Source organism: Aythya fuligula, chromosome 12 (assembly GCF_009819795.1).
Source record: "Aythya fuligula isolate bAytFul2 chromosome 12, bAytFul2.pri, whole genome shotgun sequence".
NCBI classification, from domain to species: Eukaryota; Metazoa; Chordata; class Aves; order Anseriformes; family Anatidae; genus Aythya; species Aythya fuligula.
This window is the reverse complement of record NC_045570.1, coordinates 9442762-9458600: the sequence shown is the minus strand read 5'-3', so window position 1 is coordinate 9458600 and position 15839 is coordinate 9442762. Positions and strand designations below refer to the sequence as shown.

Sequence of the window (15839 nt, the reverse complement as noted above, 5' to 3'; positions counted from 1 at the left end):
GCATGCCAAAGCCACCCCAGATCAGGTCACTGCAGCACTTTCACTGTTTCTTGTGAAGCTTGTCCTTCCTTGGTTAAAGTTGTTCTTGCTGTAGTACTTCCTAACAACACATACAACTCAAATTGTGGGTTACAACAGTTTAAAAGTGTAGCCATTACAGTCTCCACCCATTTCCCCTTTGGACCAGGCTGTAGGGTTTAACACTGCAGTGAACCCTTACCCTGCTCCAACATGGACTTTCTGAAGGGCACAGTCCCTTCAGAGCGGTACCTGCTATGACATGGACTTATCCACCTCTGCGGTCCCCAGCATAAGAAGGACATGGACCTGTTGGAGCAGGTCCAGAGGAGGTATTCTCCTACAAAGAAAGGCTGAGAGAGCTGGGGATGTTCAGCGTGGAGAAGAAAAGGCTCTGAGGAGACCTTACGGCAGCCTTCCAGCACCTAAAGGGGGCTAGAGGAAAGCTGGGAAGGGACTCTTTGGCAGGGAGTGTAGTGATAGGACAAGGGCAACAGCTCTAAAGTAAACGAGTGTGGATTCAGGCTAGATATTAGGAAGAAATTCTTCACGATGACAGCGGTGAGGCACTGGCACAGGCTGCCTAGGGGAGCTGTGGCTGCCCCATCCCTGGAGGTGCCCAAGGCCAGGCTGGATGGGGCTCGGAGCAACCTGGCCTGGTGGGAGGTGTCCTGACCATGGCAGGGGTTGGACTAGATGATCTTTAACGTCCCTTTTAACCCAATCTGTGCTGTGACTCTGTGATTGTGTACAGTATGGCAAGCACAGGAGCCTGCCCTTTAGCAGCAGCACCTTGACTTTGTCCCCCTCTGAGCCATGCACAGGCTTTGCACGCTCTTGACCTTCTAGGTTGAGCCTTGGGAAGCTCCTTTTACCCTCCACAGGAAGGGATGGGACCAGAAGATCGCATGCGGGGCTGCACCGAGCAGCAGAAGTCCCGGGGCCACAGGACCCAGCCCCTACGGGCACCTCTCCATCAGAGCTCAGGGCAGCCCCCGAGCCCCCTTTGAGGGCACACTGCGGGCAACCTTAAAATGGCGCCTTCCTACTCGGCTTCACCCAAGCCGCGTCACGTGCCCGCCGCCTCCCTCCATTGCATCAGCCGGCGGGCGGCCCGCCCCTTGGCCGGGACAGGCGGAGCGGGCGGAGCTGCGGCTGAGTGACGGCCGCGGCAGCCAATCAGAGGCGGGCGGGCAGCGCTGCGGGCTCTGCGGTGAGGCCGGCGGCGTGAGGCGAAGGGCGGCGGCGGCGCCCGGCGAGGTAGGGCCGGGACCGGGACCGGGACCGGGATCGGGATCGGGATCGGGATCTCCGGCTCCTTCCCGGCTCTGCGGGCTGTGGTGGCTCTGCGAGGGGCCGGTCCCGGTGGCTGCGGGTGGCCCCGTGGCTCCCAGCCCCAGCCCCAGCCTCCACAGAGCGGCCGCGGGGCGCCCAGGCCTCCCCCGGGGAGCAGCGGGGCAGCCCCTGGGCAGGCTGGGCACGGAGCTCGCTGGCTCAAAAAAAACCTTTGTAAAGATGTTTCCAGAGCTGCAGAAGCCTGGGGGGGCCGGGAGGGGGTGCTGGGGGCCGGAGGGGGGTGCTGAGGGCCATGCCAGCGCCGTGTGGGGCAGGCTCATCGTTAAACCGAGGGGTTGTGGAGAATTAGTGTTAAAGTGCCCTTGTATGAGGTGAAAGCTGTGATCCCGGTGTTCCTGCCCGAGGTGACAGCGCCAATTTGCTGGTGACATTGGTGCTAGGGGGCTGGTTGGGCCGGATGATCCTGAAGGTCTTTTTTCCAAGCCTAATGATCCTGTGATTATCGTCTCCTCAGACTGCAGCGGGGCCTTGCTGCTTTCCCTTCTGCTGGGTTTGGGCCTGCAGCTTCAAGATGGAATCCACGCTGACAGCTAGCCAGATCCGGCAACGATTTATTGACTTCTTCAAGGAAAACCAGCATACCTATGTGCACTCTTCCTCCACAATCCCCCTGGATGACCCCACACTGCTCTTTGCTAATGCTGGTATGAATCAGGTAGGTCCCGCTCTGGTCCTTGTGAACATATCTTGTAGCAGCTGCGGTCTGTGGAGCTGTATGCAGAGCTTTTGGTGTGCCCATTCCTTCCTAATAAGCTTCTACTGGACAACAGGACTTAGCTAATGTTTATTAGGCAATAAATGGATCTTAAAACCTCCTGCAGACAACATCTTGGTGCGTTTACGCTTCTTTTCTTAGGTGACTCCTTTCTATGTAAGGTTGGCTCTGTAAGTGCTTCAGCTTGCAGGGAGTCACTTCTTCCTTCACCTGTCACTGCCTGCTCCCTGGGCTGAGCTGGTTACTTTGGTTTCGCTAAAGTGAGGTTTATATCTGGCCCTTTGCATCCTGAAGATAGAATTTTCAAACAGACAAAATAACTAGCAGTGTCTTCTGTGGATTGTGTGGAAAAATTACTGTTGCATTCTCCATATTAGGGTCACAAAGAGGTGGCCAGAGTGTCTGCTGGAGCCCCATGTGCTCTTGCAGAGCTGGCCAAAGCACTGGGAGAGGTTCCTGTGCCTGCTGGGCTGCTTGTGATGCAGTGTGAGCGCTGCCAGTCTCTCTTCCTTGACCCTTTGGACCACAGCTAGTGCTGTAAATAGTTGCAGCGAGAATCTTGGCACAATCTAGTAACAGTATCTTTAATGAGCCGTTGGGGCTGGGCTGCTGGAAGGGTTCTGCTGGAGTTTTCATTGATTTCAACAATTCAGAACCTGGCTATGCTCAGTCCCTTTGGAAGTCCTGGGGTTTGGTGTGCCCCAGGCATGTGTGTGGGTGTGCTGGGCCCTGCATCTTCCTCACATGCCGCAGACAGCAGGTTTGGAGTTTCTGAAGGCTGCCTCAGGGCCATCCAGACCAGTGGTACTGTGATGTAGATGACACTGCCTTCCTGGGGCTTTCAATTTATGAAAACAAGCTCCTCGTGCTTTCCTTAATTTCCCCTTTTTTCTGTCTTTTCAGTTCAAACCCATCTTCCTCAACACTATCGACCCCTCGCACCCACTTGCTAAACTGAGCAGAGCTACCAACACTCAGAAGTGCATCCGAGCTGGGGGCAAGCACAACGACCTGGATGACGTGGGAAAAGATGTCTACCACCACACTTTCTTTGAGATGTTGGGGTCCTGGTCCTTTGGGGATTATTTCAAGGTAAAACAGGCTAACCTGAAAAATTCTATGTCTCTATGAACCCAGCAGAGCATTTGCCAAGAGGAGGGAGAATCTCTTGAAACAGAGTAGCTCTTAACATACATTTGATTTCCTTGGAATAAGCTCCTCTGACTGCAGAATGTTTTGTGATTAATCACTTGAGGTTGACAAAGCTGATTGTATTGACTCTGGCGGTTTGGAGTCTTCCTGTAGAGGTTTTAGTGGTTGTCCTGGAGCTGTGGGGAATTGCATGTGCTGTGTGACTAGATGGATCTCACACAGGAGTGATCATGAAGTATCAACGTCCTTTCCCAAGCTTTGTGCTAGTGTAGGGTTCATATCACGACGGGGATGTTCAGAATACAGCATAACAGCAGATTTCAAACTGTTTTTATTTGGACAGAGAACATGCTATCTGGAAAGCTATGTGAGATGTTTCTCGTGCCCTTTTTGCTGCATATATTAATTTGCCCTTTTCTTCTGCCAAAAATCTGAAAGCTCTCGACTGTTTCAGAGCAGAGAGCTGCTTTGGTCCAGCTTCTGTCTGATAAAGCTGGTAATACAAGGGGACATCAGGAGAGACTTGGTGTGGAAGGTTTCTGCATGTTTGAGAGACTTACTGGGTAGATCCAAGGCAGCCAGGGATACCTACAGGAGCCGGTACTCTGCTTGGGCAGGTACTGCCCAGTGAAGAGAGGCTCTGTGTACATTCACTTGCTCACCTCATCTTTCCTTCTGCAGGAACTTGCTTGTAAACTGGCACTGGACCTTCTCACCAAGGAGTTTGGCATCCCTGCTGAAAGGCTCTACGTCACCTACTTTGGTGGAAATGAGGCTGCAGGACTGCAACCAGATCTGGAATGCAAGCAGATCTGGCTGAATTTGGGGTGAGGGCCTTTAACTGAGAAAGCTGCGTGTTTTGATGAACGGCAGCCACGTGGCTTTATTCAGAGAAAGATGCCATGGGCTACGAGGCAGAGCATATATAACAGGAGGTTATAACGAAACTGAAATGTCACAAATAATGTTTGCAGGGTGGTGGAGCTACAAAGCCAAAAGGAAGCACTGGCATTAGACAGAAGAGACTGAGGCTCGGGTCAGGCCCTAGAGCTTTCATTTCAAAATCTCTTGTGTAAGCTTAAGAACATAAGAAGTGCCCTGCTGGGTCAGGTCAGTGGCCTGCCCAGCTGAGTGTGCTGCCTGTGAGGGAAGTTGAGAAGATGCTGTTCAGGGAAAGCAGGCAACCCTGACCACGGTCTCTGCCCTTTCATTTTCCCTTCCCAGTATCCACGGTTTGTGTATGTTCAGAGATTATCCTCTTAGTCACTGCTTGGGGACCTCTGCTTTCAGAGTGTGTCCGATTCTGCTTTGAAGCTCTGGGATTTTTCTAGCCCTCAGTCATAGTCTGCCACTCAGCCTGGTCCTCTCCAGTCCCACCCTTTTCCTTTCATAAGGCAGATAGATGTTCTACCCCCGGGTAGTTTCAGTTGCCCTTGCGATTCATCTGCTCATCCAGAGAAGTAGCACACTGAGATTTCTGTTGTGAGATTCCCCCCTAGGCGGGGGAATTCTTGCCTCTGTTGGTCAGCAGGAGTTTCTTGTTCCAGGCTGCCTGAGGGCAGGATTCTGCCCGGCAATATGAAGGATAACTTCTGGGAAATGGGAGACACCGGCCCCTGCGGCCCTTGCAGTGAGATCCACTATGACCGGATTGGGGACAGGGATGCCTCGCACCTGGTCAATCAGGATGACCCCAACGTCCTGGAGATCTGGAACCTGGTGTTCATACAGTTCAACAGGTGAGTTAAGAGCTGCTTCCCAGCCTATGCTCCCAGCGCTCTAACCCAGGCACCTCTGCACTGCTTTGCTGTTTGCTGTGGCCTCGTTCCTATACCTGCAAGCATCACCAGCAATTTGGGTGCTCTAGGAAGCTGCTGAACTCTGGTGTTGCCCCGCTGGAAGTGAGAGCTGTAGGGGAGGCTGAGCACACTGCTGTTGACCCAGGGAGCACATTTGGAGCCTTACTTTTCATTTAGGGTCTCCCCTTGGGTTCCTGAGAACAACAGGATTGGGTTTTCTTGTTCTTCCCACTTGTCTGGGAGCTGTGTGCTTTGCGATGCTCTGGCCCCAGCCCTCCTGTGTAGAAGAGATCAGCCATGCTGGTTTGGGGGACAGACTGGAAAAGTTTTCTCAGTTCATCTGTCAGGAATTAAAATGCCATCCTACCCTGGGTCTAAGTTGCCACTGAGTTTTGTTAATTCTGTTTTATTAAAGTTGCCTTTTGTGTGGCTCGTCTGTGGGCCCATGTCATAGATGTGACAAAGGTGAGAGGAGAGTTGGGGATGCCCCTGCAGGGCCTCCATCCTTACCAGCTTGTGTTTTGTTTTGTTTTTGTGGCTGGGCAGGGAAGCTGACGGCACCTTGAAGCCTCTTCCCAAGAAAAGTATTGATACTGGGATGGGTCTGGAGCGGCTGGTCTCGGTGCTGCAGAACAAGATGTCCAACTACGACACCGACCTTTTCCTTCCTTACTTTGAAGCCATCCAAAAGGTACAAACTGGAGAGTCAGGGCCTGATCCAGCTGCGTCCATTCCCTGGTCTCTGGGGAAATACACGAGGCAGGTCAAACAGGGATGGTCGTGTCTGCAGGTCTCTGCTTTCCCAGCTACTGCGAGCACTGTGGGTTTCTACTTTGCCAAGGTGGGAATTCTGGCTGGCCCAGTAATTGCTGCCTTGGGGCATGTTTGTAGAGGAGAACAAGGGACACAAGGAGTGGTGCAGCTCTCCCAGGTGTTCAAGTGAACAAAGCAGTGCCTGCACATGGTGTGGTTAGAGCAATGTCTTTCCTTTGGGTACAGATAGAAATGCCCTAAAAGAGAGGGGCTGGGACCCTGTCCCGTGTGACATTTGAAATTGAAATCAGAGTTTGAAAGGTTTCTTGGCTGGGCAGGTTATGCCAAGGCAGAGCCCATGAGCCAGCGAGCAAAACAGATTTCCCTTTTGGTTCCCTGTACGCTCTGCCCCCCTCCCTCCCTCTTCAGTCCTGGGCTCTCAGTGGTGGTTTAAGTTGGCTTCACCTCCCTCTGGCCTCGGACACCCTTCATCCCTGGAAGTGCAGGCAGCACACACAGCCTCACAGCCCTCCGAGTCACCCCTTTCCCGAAGGAATATGCCTTTTGTGTGGCAGTGGGATGAGGCTGGCCCCTGTTCTGCCTCATTACTGATCCCTGCTGTCCGTTATCACCCCGTTTGCCTAACGCCTCCTCCTCTCTCTGCTCAGGGCACGGGTGCCAGGCCGTACATGGGGCAGGTCGGCGCTGAGGACGCAGATGGCATTGACATGGCCTACCGCGTGCTGGCAGACCACGCACGGACCATCACGCTGGCCCTCTCCGATGGGGGCAGACCTGACAACACTGGCAGGGGGTAAGAAGGGAGCTGCCATGGTGCTGCTGTGCCCGTTCTGTTCAGCACGGCTTCCCCGAGGGCAGTGGGACCTGGGGTGGCTCTGGGGTGTCTGAATTCATCACTGAAACAGCAGACAGCAGAATATTTACTCTGTATTTGGATCCCTCTGGCAAAGTCCTCCCAAAAGGCCAGGACGCACAGGTTTGAGGGTTCTTGTGAGTACCAGTCCTGCTGTATCACTGCCCAAAACAGATTGCTGTGGATAGATAGGCACAAAAGTCTGTTTTGTACAGTGCTGTTGTCAAAAAATCAATTAAATTTGGGCTGGAGGGCTGTGCCGTGGGTTCTGCTGGACTCACAGGTCTGGCTTTTAAGCTCACAGGGAGTTTAAGTCCTGGGGCTGAGGTCTGGGAAGGGGTGCTGGTAGGTGGGTGCTGGTGGATCCCCTGAGAACAACTCAGAGGTGTGATGTTTGCACTGAGGGCTCTGCTGTTCCTAGGTACGTGCTGAGGCGGATTCTCCGGCGGGCTGTGCGCTACTCCCATGAGAAGCTCAATGCCCCCAAGGGCTTCTTTGCTACTCTGGTCGATGTGGTGGTGCAGTCACTGGTAAGTTCTTCCCCCTCTCCACTGTAGCTGCTGAAGACTTCATCTGCTGAGGTGTGCAGATCTCCATGCTGAATCCTTTTGGGTCTGCAGGGAGATGCCTTTCCTGAGCTGAAGAAGGACCCAGATATGGTGAAGGACATTATCAACGAAGAAGAGGATCAGTTTCTGAAAACGCTCAGCAGAGGACGTCGTATCCTGGACAGGAAGATCCAGAGCTTGGGCGACAGCAAAACCATCCCTGGTGAGGCTGTGACTTGTGTTGTATGCCCCAAAAAGCATTTACCATCTGGGACCAGGGGCTGAGTTGGGCTGGAACTGAGAGATGGTGGAAGGTGAGATGTGCACAGAGCTGGAATCAAGAGATCTTTGTTCAGAGCCGGGCCACCCCTCTCTTCTCTGGCCTGTGTTCACTTGCTCAGATCTCTGAGGTGCCCGTGGTAGTGCGATCTCTGTGCCCTGGAGGCTGGCAGCGAGGAGCTTTTTATTTGTGTTACCAGCCCCATTCGTTGTCCTGCAGTAGCACAAAGCCAAGGGGAGAGCAGTGTCTCACGGAACAGTCACGGTGACTTCTCTGCTTGTTCTCTGAAGGTGATACCGCCTGGCTGCTCTACGACACCTACGGCTTCCCTGTGGATCTGACCGGGCTGATTGCAGAGGAGAAAGGCCTTGTTGTGGACATGGAGGGCTTTGAAGAAGAGCGGAAAAACGCACAGGTAGGTAACAGCTGTGGGGGAGCTGGGCTGAGAGCAGGCAGGGAGGCATTTTATTCTGTGGTTATGGGTCTCCGCTCCTTTCTTACAGGGCGCACTCTCCCCTCAAGCTCCCAGTGCCCTGTGGGAAACACCAGCACTGTCATCCGCCACCGCTGGGGAAGGTTTTCTTAAACATTATTGTTTGTCATTGGCAGCTGAAATCCCAGGGCAAGGGTGCTGGCGGGGAGGACCTCCTCATGCTGGACATCTATGCCATCGAGGAGCTAAGGGCCCAAGGGCTGGAGGTGACCGACGACTCTCCAAAATACAGTTACACGTCAGATCCCAGCGGGACCTACGGTATGAAAAAGCCCTCTCAGGAGCAACCTTTGCTGCCAAACCCTTTCCTCCCCCATTTCTTTGGGAGGAGCTGTTTTGTCTTCCTAGCATGCATCTCAGCAAGGGTTTGTCTTTCCTGGGATGTGGAGGTGGGAGTGGAAATGGGTGCAGGTGAACAGCCTGCTTGTGACAAATGGGGCAGAGAAATAAGGGCAAGACTGTTCCAGGTCTGCCCTGCTATTCAGATCTGTTGCTGACCTGATCAGAGAGACTTGAGGGGATTCCTGTTTCTGTAGCTTTGTGTCTCCACACTCCTCTATTTGTGTTTCCTGGCTGCTCCTTTGCCAGTGTCACAGGGGACTGCAGATTCTGCTTGGTTCTTAAAGGCTCCTCAGCCCACTTGTTTGCTCTGGCTCTTTCTGCTCATTGATTTGGTGGAGATGCAGGAGCCACCAGGCTCATAGCCACGTGTGCTGTTGACTTCTACCACATAGCTGTGGAAGGAAGTGACCGCGCCTGCCACAGAGAGCACTGAATGAAATTCCCTGTTATCCAGCTGTTGCCCTAGTTCTTCCTCTTTACCCCCTCCAAATGTGGTAGCTCCACGTGTTGCTGTGGAATTCTGCTCCCGTGTGGTGTCCACAAGGTTTTCCTATTTTACTGACGCTGCCTGTTGTCTTGGTGACAGATTTTGGGAGCCTGGTGGCCACAGTGAAAGCCATCCGCAGGGAGAAGAAGTTTGTGGAGGAGGTGTCCACCGGCCAGGAGTGCGGGATAGTGCTGGACCGGACCTGCTTCTACGCCGAGCAGGGTGGGCAGATCTATGACCAGGGCTACATGGTCAAGGACGACGACAGCAGGGAGGATGTGAGTCACTGAGAGCCTTTCAACTGGGGCCTGGGCAGATGTGTGCAGAGGAGAAGGGGCCAAGCAAGCTCTAGGGTTTTTTTCTGACTGTGGCAGGTGTTGGGATCTGTACAGGTTTCCTTTTCAGGGGTGCAGCACAGCACAGATAAGCTGCAGTAGGCTTTTTTTGCTTACTGGGAGGCTGTGCTGAACTCTGCTGCAGCATCAGGCTGTCGCCAGGATGTGGGTGCCTCTGGTGATGGGGGTGGCTGTGTTCTCGACAGTGTTCTCGAGCTGAGGGCCCCTTTCAGCTATGTTGTGTCCCATAACCATGCCCCAGTTTCACTCCCTTACCTCTGTTTTGTGGCCCTAGGGACATTTTGCTTTCTCATACCTCGTGCTCCAGTCCAGCTCTCACTGATTCCTTTCCAGTTGTAGCTCAGGGCTCTGGCTGGACTGTGTCCTTTGGCCTGTCACCACCTTCACTGTGTGTGTTTCCCTCTTTGTACAGAAAACTGAATTCACTGTGAAGAACGTGCAGGTCCGAGGAGGCTACGTGCTTCACATAGGAACTCTGTATGGAAGCTTGAAAGTAGGAGACCAGGTCCTGCTGTCTATCGACGAGGTGAGTTCAGGCACGGTGTTACAACAGCACACGATTCAGGCAAGCAACGTGGCCCTTCCAGGATCATCCACGCTCGCTGGGTCTTGCTGAGCAACAGCAGAACCACGCTTTGGTCCTGACAGGGAGCTGGATGTGTTCTGAGCCCCAAGCACTGCGGGTGGCAGTGGAGAGCCTGGGCTGCCTGCCCTGCTCCAGATCCAGCTCCGGCAGGCTCAGTCTGAGTGTTGGATGGAGCCCAGCCTGCAAAATGCATCTCCCCTCCCTATAGAGGCAAGAGAGGAGGCTCCCATCTTGCAGTGCTTTTCCCTGTTGAGGGGACATCAGTGTCTGTGACCTGCTCTGTCCTTGGTGTCTCTCCAGCAAAGCCCAGCAAGGGGACTGGCAGGGAAAAAACACGTATAAATGTGGTGGGGAATGCCCTGTTCCCTTACCCGAGGCTCCAAGGCAGCAAGTTGTTTGTGGTCACCTGAGCTACTTCGGGCTTCTGCTGAACCAGCACAGGAGCCTCCAATTCCAGTGCCAGAGGTGATGCTGGGACCGGTGTGGCCCTAATATGGGATCCCAGCTAACGGTGCCTTTCTCCATCAGACACGGCGGAGGCCAGTGATGAGCAACCACACGGCCACCCACATCCTCAACTTCGCCCTGCGCTCGGTGCTGGGAGAGGCTGACCAGAGAGGGTCGCTGGTTGCACCTGACAGGCTGAGGTTCGACTTCACAGCCAAGGGAGCCTTGTCGACCCAGGAAATCAAGAAGGTTGAAGGCATCGCCAACCAGATGATTGAGGAGGCAAAGGTGGGTGCGGGCTGCAGGGGTGAGCCCCGTGGGGTGGGATGGTGCTTAGCTGCCCCCATCCTCCAGGAGGGATCCCATCCTTTTCCTGGCAGATCCACTGGCTTGCTGCAGGGTTTGGACTGGGCTCAGTGCACAGCTGAGGCACCAGCTTGCAGAAGGAGGCTGGTTCGAATCCCATTCCTTCACTGTGCTCCCCTCCCTGGGACTGAGTTGTGCGTTGTACTGTTGGTCAGTGCAGATCAATGCTTGTCACACTGCTGTTTCCCCAGAGTGTCAGGGCAGAGAGGAAAATTATGCCTTGTCCACCTTTTCCCACTGACTCCTCATACAGGGTCCAGCTCTCTCTTTGATCCTTGGGTTTGGCTGGTAGAGGTATAATCAGGAAAAAAATAACTTGAATCAAGTTTTTGGATGGTTTGGGATACTGGAAGTTTGGCCCAGTAGGAGTCTTAGGAGCTGCTGATGCAGTACTGTGCATAGATTTGCATCACCTCAGAGGATTTTGAGTGGGAAACCTCCGTGTACATTGATCTGTTCATTGCTACCGAGCCCTCTGCAGGGTTGGAGCGGTTCCTTGCCTGCTCTAGTGCCATATTGTCTGCAAAAGCTGAGGAGTTTAGCAGAGTGGTGATGCATCCTCAAAGACAAGAGAGTTGCTCTGTGTAGAGCCAGCCCTGTGCCAGATCAGGCCCCAGGAGGACCTCATGTCCTGCTCAGGAGCTCATGGTTAGAAACGATTTGAATGTATAGCTGCACAGGGGGTCTGAGCAGGCACAGGCATCAGGGACTTTGAAGATTTATCAGTTATCTTGGGATCCCTGCAGCTCCACAAACCCCAGGTCAGGCGAGGCATGTAACTTCCCCCTTAAGATCTTTCAGAGGAAGTCAGGATATCTTGGAAATGCAGCCCCTGAGTCACAGCTCACAGGACCAGCTCTCACCCGCACCCCTTTCCTGTGCTCTGCAGGCTGTCTACGCCAAGGACTGCCCTCTTGCAGCAGCCAAAGCTATCCAGGGACTGCGGGCAGTTTTTGATGAGACCTACCCCGACCCTGTCCGCGTGGTCTCGATTGGCATCCCTGTGGAGGAGCTGCTGGCCGACCCCTCTGGCCCTGCGGGCTCCATCACTTCCATCGAGTTCTGCGGAGGGACGTGAGTATCAGGAGAGGCCGGGGAAGGCAGTGAGGAGGGTGACAAGGAGCCCCTGTGGATCTTGGGCTCCTGGGGGCTGTTCAGGTGTAGGGAAGCTGCCTGCATGCTGTTCCTGCTCACATGCAGAGTCTCTGGCAGTGCCGGTCCTTGCCACCCTCCCCTTGCTGCTCTGCTTTTGGTGGCTAGGTTGGATTTTCTGTCTGTCCCTGGCTGTGCCTCCCTGGCAGGGTGGTTTTCTGCTTTCCATGCTGAATCCTGCTGAGATGAGAGGTGGACTTGTAACTTCCCCTTGTTACGGGTCTGTTTCTGGGTTCTTTCCAAAGGCACTTGCAGAACTCCGGCCACGCTGGCCACTTTGTGATTGTTTCAGAAGAAGCGATTGCTAAAGGCATCCGGAGGATAGTGGCAGTCACTGGAGCCGAAGCTCGGAAGGTAAGAGGAGGCAGGAGAGATCTGTGAGATCCAAGCCCTGCAGGAAACCACGGGCACGTGCATGCACACATATTAACCCTTTGCCAAGGTTAATTTCATTAAAGTTTGCCCAGTATCCCTGCTGGGGTGCTCAGCACAAGGGTGTATTGGCTTGAGAACCTGAGGGACTCATGGCTTGGGCTCTGCCAACACAGCACAAAGAGAGATGGGGGTGGGAGGGAAGTCTGGGCAGTAGCTGCCGTGTCAGAGTGGTCGAAGGGCCTGGGGTGGTCCCAGAGGTGGCTGCAGGGTTAGCTCATGGTGGTTTGCAGCACGGGCTGTGGGTGCAGAGCTCTCAGCAGCTGGCAAACCCCAGAACTTGTTCAGCCCCTTGGCACCGTGGTCTCCATCGGGTGGGAATGGCAAGGAATGGGGAGGTGGGAGCTGTTCCCACCTGATGTTTGTGCCGTCCTCTGCTGCAGAGGCAGGTGGCTTTGGTCCTGGACAAGCTTGGGCTGGTGCTGCCTAGAGTGGGAGAAGGGGGCTGGTGAGGGAGCTGCTCTCCTCTTTTTGGGAGGATTTTGGCATTTTTTTCTGGCAAAGAGTCCGGCCAGCATCACACCCTGGCTCTGGACACGCACTGCATGGCTCTGCTACTTCCCTCGGAGTTACTGAGCTCCATGCCTGGGGCTGCAGCCTTCCTGACCCTTCTCACAGGGATGGCCAGGAGCCCAGCCTGGAAGCTCTCCCTGCGTGATATAACGCAAAATGTTTTCTGCTAGGCCCTCAGGAAGGTGGACAGCCTCAAGAAACTGCTGGCAGCCCTGGACGCCAAGGTGAAGGTGCAGACAGCACCCAACAAGGATGTGCAGAAGGAGATCACGGACCTCAGCGAGGTGAGGGTGGCAGCAGTGCTGGGACCTTGGTTGCCAGCACCGGGTGGCGTTAACGAGGTCCAAATTCAGCTTCCTGCTCCTCCGTCTCCCCTGATGTCACCTCGTCTCAATTAGTCTCAAGGGTTTAATTGGGGGTGAACTGAAATCTTATGCCAGCACCCTGTAGGACACAAACTCAAGAGAGGTCCCAGCCCTGCGTCCTGTGGGAGCTGCAGCCTTGTCAGAAAATGGGAGAGGGGAGTGTATCGGGCTCTGCCAGACAAGGCCCTTGAGGTTTATGAGTGCTGTGCAGCGTGCCCTGCCTCCTGCCACGGTCACCTGTCCCTTTAACCCTCCCCCCCTGCCTGTTTTGCAGACACTGGCCACTGCTGTGATCCCGCAGTGGCAGAAGGATGAACTCAGAGAGGCTGTTAAGGCGCTGAAGAAAGTTATGGATGACCTGGACCGTGCAAGCAAAGCTGACATCCAGAAACGAGTGAGCCCTGGGTGGGAATAAAGGGCAGCGTGGGGGGCACTAATGGGCAGCTCTTCTGGGAGCTCCAACTGTGCCCAGCGTGCAAGGGAGCTGAGCTGTAGCTGCCCCCATGCCTGCTACCGTGGAAGATGGGGTGCTCCTGGCGTAGCCGTGGGTGCAGGGTAAGGGTGGTGTGTGGTTCTTCCTCTGGATCCCGTTGGATTTTCCTGGAGGAGGAACCACGCACAGCACTGCTACCGCCTCGCAGAACACACATGCACCTTTGAGCATCTTTTGTTCCTGGTGCTGCAGCGTGGGGCTGCTCTGGGCTGGGCCACGGGTGCGTTGGGGCACCCTGGGTGGTTCCTGTGACGTGTGGGTGTCTGAACGCTGCTGTCCTCAGGTGCTGGAGAAGACCAAGCAAGTCATTGAGAGTCACCCTAACCAGCCAGTGGTCATCATGGAGATGGAAAACGGAGCCTCAGCAAAGGTACGGGGAAGTCTGGTCCCTCCTCAACAACCTCCCGTGTGCCTGAGGAGCAGCGGGGTGCTCTCTGTTTGCTTGGGGAGACAGAGGTGTCTCGCCTCCTGCCAGCCCTGAGCAGTGGCAATGAAGAGGGGCAGGACCTCCGCAGTATTCCCTGCGTCCCAATGGGTTTACAAAGGGGCTTGCAGAGTTGGGGAGGTTTTGACCATTTGCTGAGCTTCCAGATCTGGTGAGGATAGGGACCCCTGTGGAAATTGCATTGGGTTCCAGGTAAGACTCATCCAAAAGGTGTCAGGAGTCCTGACACAAAAATGCAGGCTTCAAGATCAGCTCTGGAAATTGTTCTGGGCTGAGTGTGGGCAGGGCCAGATCACGGAGCTGCTCCCCAGCTCCAGGGCATTGCATCCGCTGCAGCAAGGCTCCTGTTCTAATCCAGCCAGGGCTGAAGCCGCCCCTTCCCCCTTAGCACAAGTTAAATTTCTTTCTGTTGTGAATAAAAGCTCCCTTGTGTGCGCTCTGTTGCACCGCTGTTCCTCGCAAGTGCCATGCAGCGGGGGCTGATCGTGCTGTGAGGCTGGAACAGCCAACTTTTAATGCCCTATTTACATTTCCACTTTGGGAGCCTCAGAGCTGGTGCTGCTCACAGACTCCTGCCTGCCTTTTCCATTGCTGTCTCCATCTCCACGACACTGGTGCTGCTGCTCGCAGCTGTGTGGGAGTCAAAAACCGCTTTGTTTGCGAGGCCCTCGCCGCAGTGGGTGCGAATGTGGTGTGGCAATCTGACAGGGAAACCTTTGGGATGGGTCTGATCCCTTGCAGCTTCTTTACGCTGTGGTTGAGTCCTGATCTTTGCAGAACGTTTCCTCCTTCCTGCTGGGAGCTCTCGTCACACCCGAGCAGAGCATTTTCCCCATTTTCTACCATTACCCTTAGGCAAAACACAGGGCTGCTTGCTTTGGGGCTGCACAGCCACGAATTCTGCAAGCTCCCTGCAGCTGTGAGGGGACAGGCAGCTGGGGGAGGAGGCAGCCTGCCACGAGGCCAAAGGCAGTACAGAAGAAAACTTCAGAGAATGGGCACTGCAGGATGCTGCTGGCTGTTTTAATGCACGTCCAGGTCCCCAAAGTCTCAGTGGGGCCCTGGTGGCTGCACAATACTGCGGGGTTTGGAGCGAGGCTGGTTGCAAGCCCTGAGGAAGGTGTCCCACTGTGACTTTGTCCTCCTGCAGGCCCTGAACGAATCGCTGAAGCTCTTCAAGACTCATTCCCCCCAGACTGCCACCATGCTCTTCGCTGTAGATAATGAAGCCGGCAGAATCACCTGCCTGTGCCAAGTACCTCAGGTAACACCGAGGGTCTGTGTGCGTGTCTGTGCCTTTCTCTGAGCCTCAGTGGAGGATCTGCAGCTGATGTTACAAGGACAAAAATCATTCAGGGGGGCAAGAGCCACAGCCTTGTGCTGTCAGGGGGCTGCAGCAGGGTGGGAGAGGCAGCGGGTCCTGGTTGTGGAGAAGGGGAAGGGGGAGAGCTGTGACTTGATGTGGCTGTAGACTTGATGTGGCTCTCCTCCAGGAGCTCTGTCCTGCCGTGCCCTGCTCCTGCTCGCCGTCAACCTCCTTTTTGCCTTCTTTTCCTCTCCAGGAGACGGTGAAGAAGGGCCTGAAGGCCAGCCAGTGGGTGCAGGAGGTGTCGGGCTTGATGGACGGTAAAGGCGGCGGCAAGGACGTCTCGGCGCAGGCGACGGGCAAGAACGTGGGCTGCCTGCCCGAGGCTCTCCGGCTGGCCACGGACTTCGCCCGGCTGCACTTGGGCGAGCTGAAAAACTGACGGAACCCCCTGAAACCCCCCTGGAATCCCCCCGTGGCTGCTGCTGTGCCCCCTGCGCCCCTTGGAGCTGCCAATAAACACCGCTGCCCTCCGCCTGCTGCTGCTGCTGCTGCTGCTTG

The 15839-nt window shown here is 54.9% G+C and overlaps 1 protein-coding gene across 1 annotated transcript; it reads left to right on the top strand.

Moving 5' to 3' along the window:
* The first annotated feature begins 1250 nt into the window (after window positions 1–1250).
* On the top strand, window positions 1251–15813 carry AARS1 (alanyl-tRNA synthetase 1). Its single transcript, XM_032195551.1, has 21 exons — window positions 1251–1278; window positions 1829–2029; window positions 2993–3181; window positions 3923–4068; window positions 4789–4980; window positions 5587–5731; window positions 6462–6607; window positions 7089–7197; window positions 7288–7438; window positions 7786–7910; window positions 8105–8249; window positions 8917–9095; window positions 9586–9699; window positions 10288–10494; window positions 11462–11646; window positions 11970–12078; window positions 12840–12953; window positions 13309–13428; window positions 13811–13897; window positions 15123–15236; window positions 15535–15813. The coding sequence occupies exons 2-21, from the start codon at window positions 1886–1888 to the stop codon at window positions 15718–15720; spliced, it is 2907 nt and encodes a 968-aa protein (XP_032051442.1). The 5' UTR covers window positions 1251–1278; window positions 1829–1885; the 3' UTR covers window positions 15721–15813.
* Window positions 15814–15839: the final 26 nt, after the last annotated feature.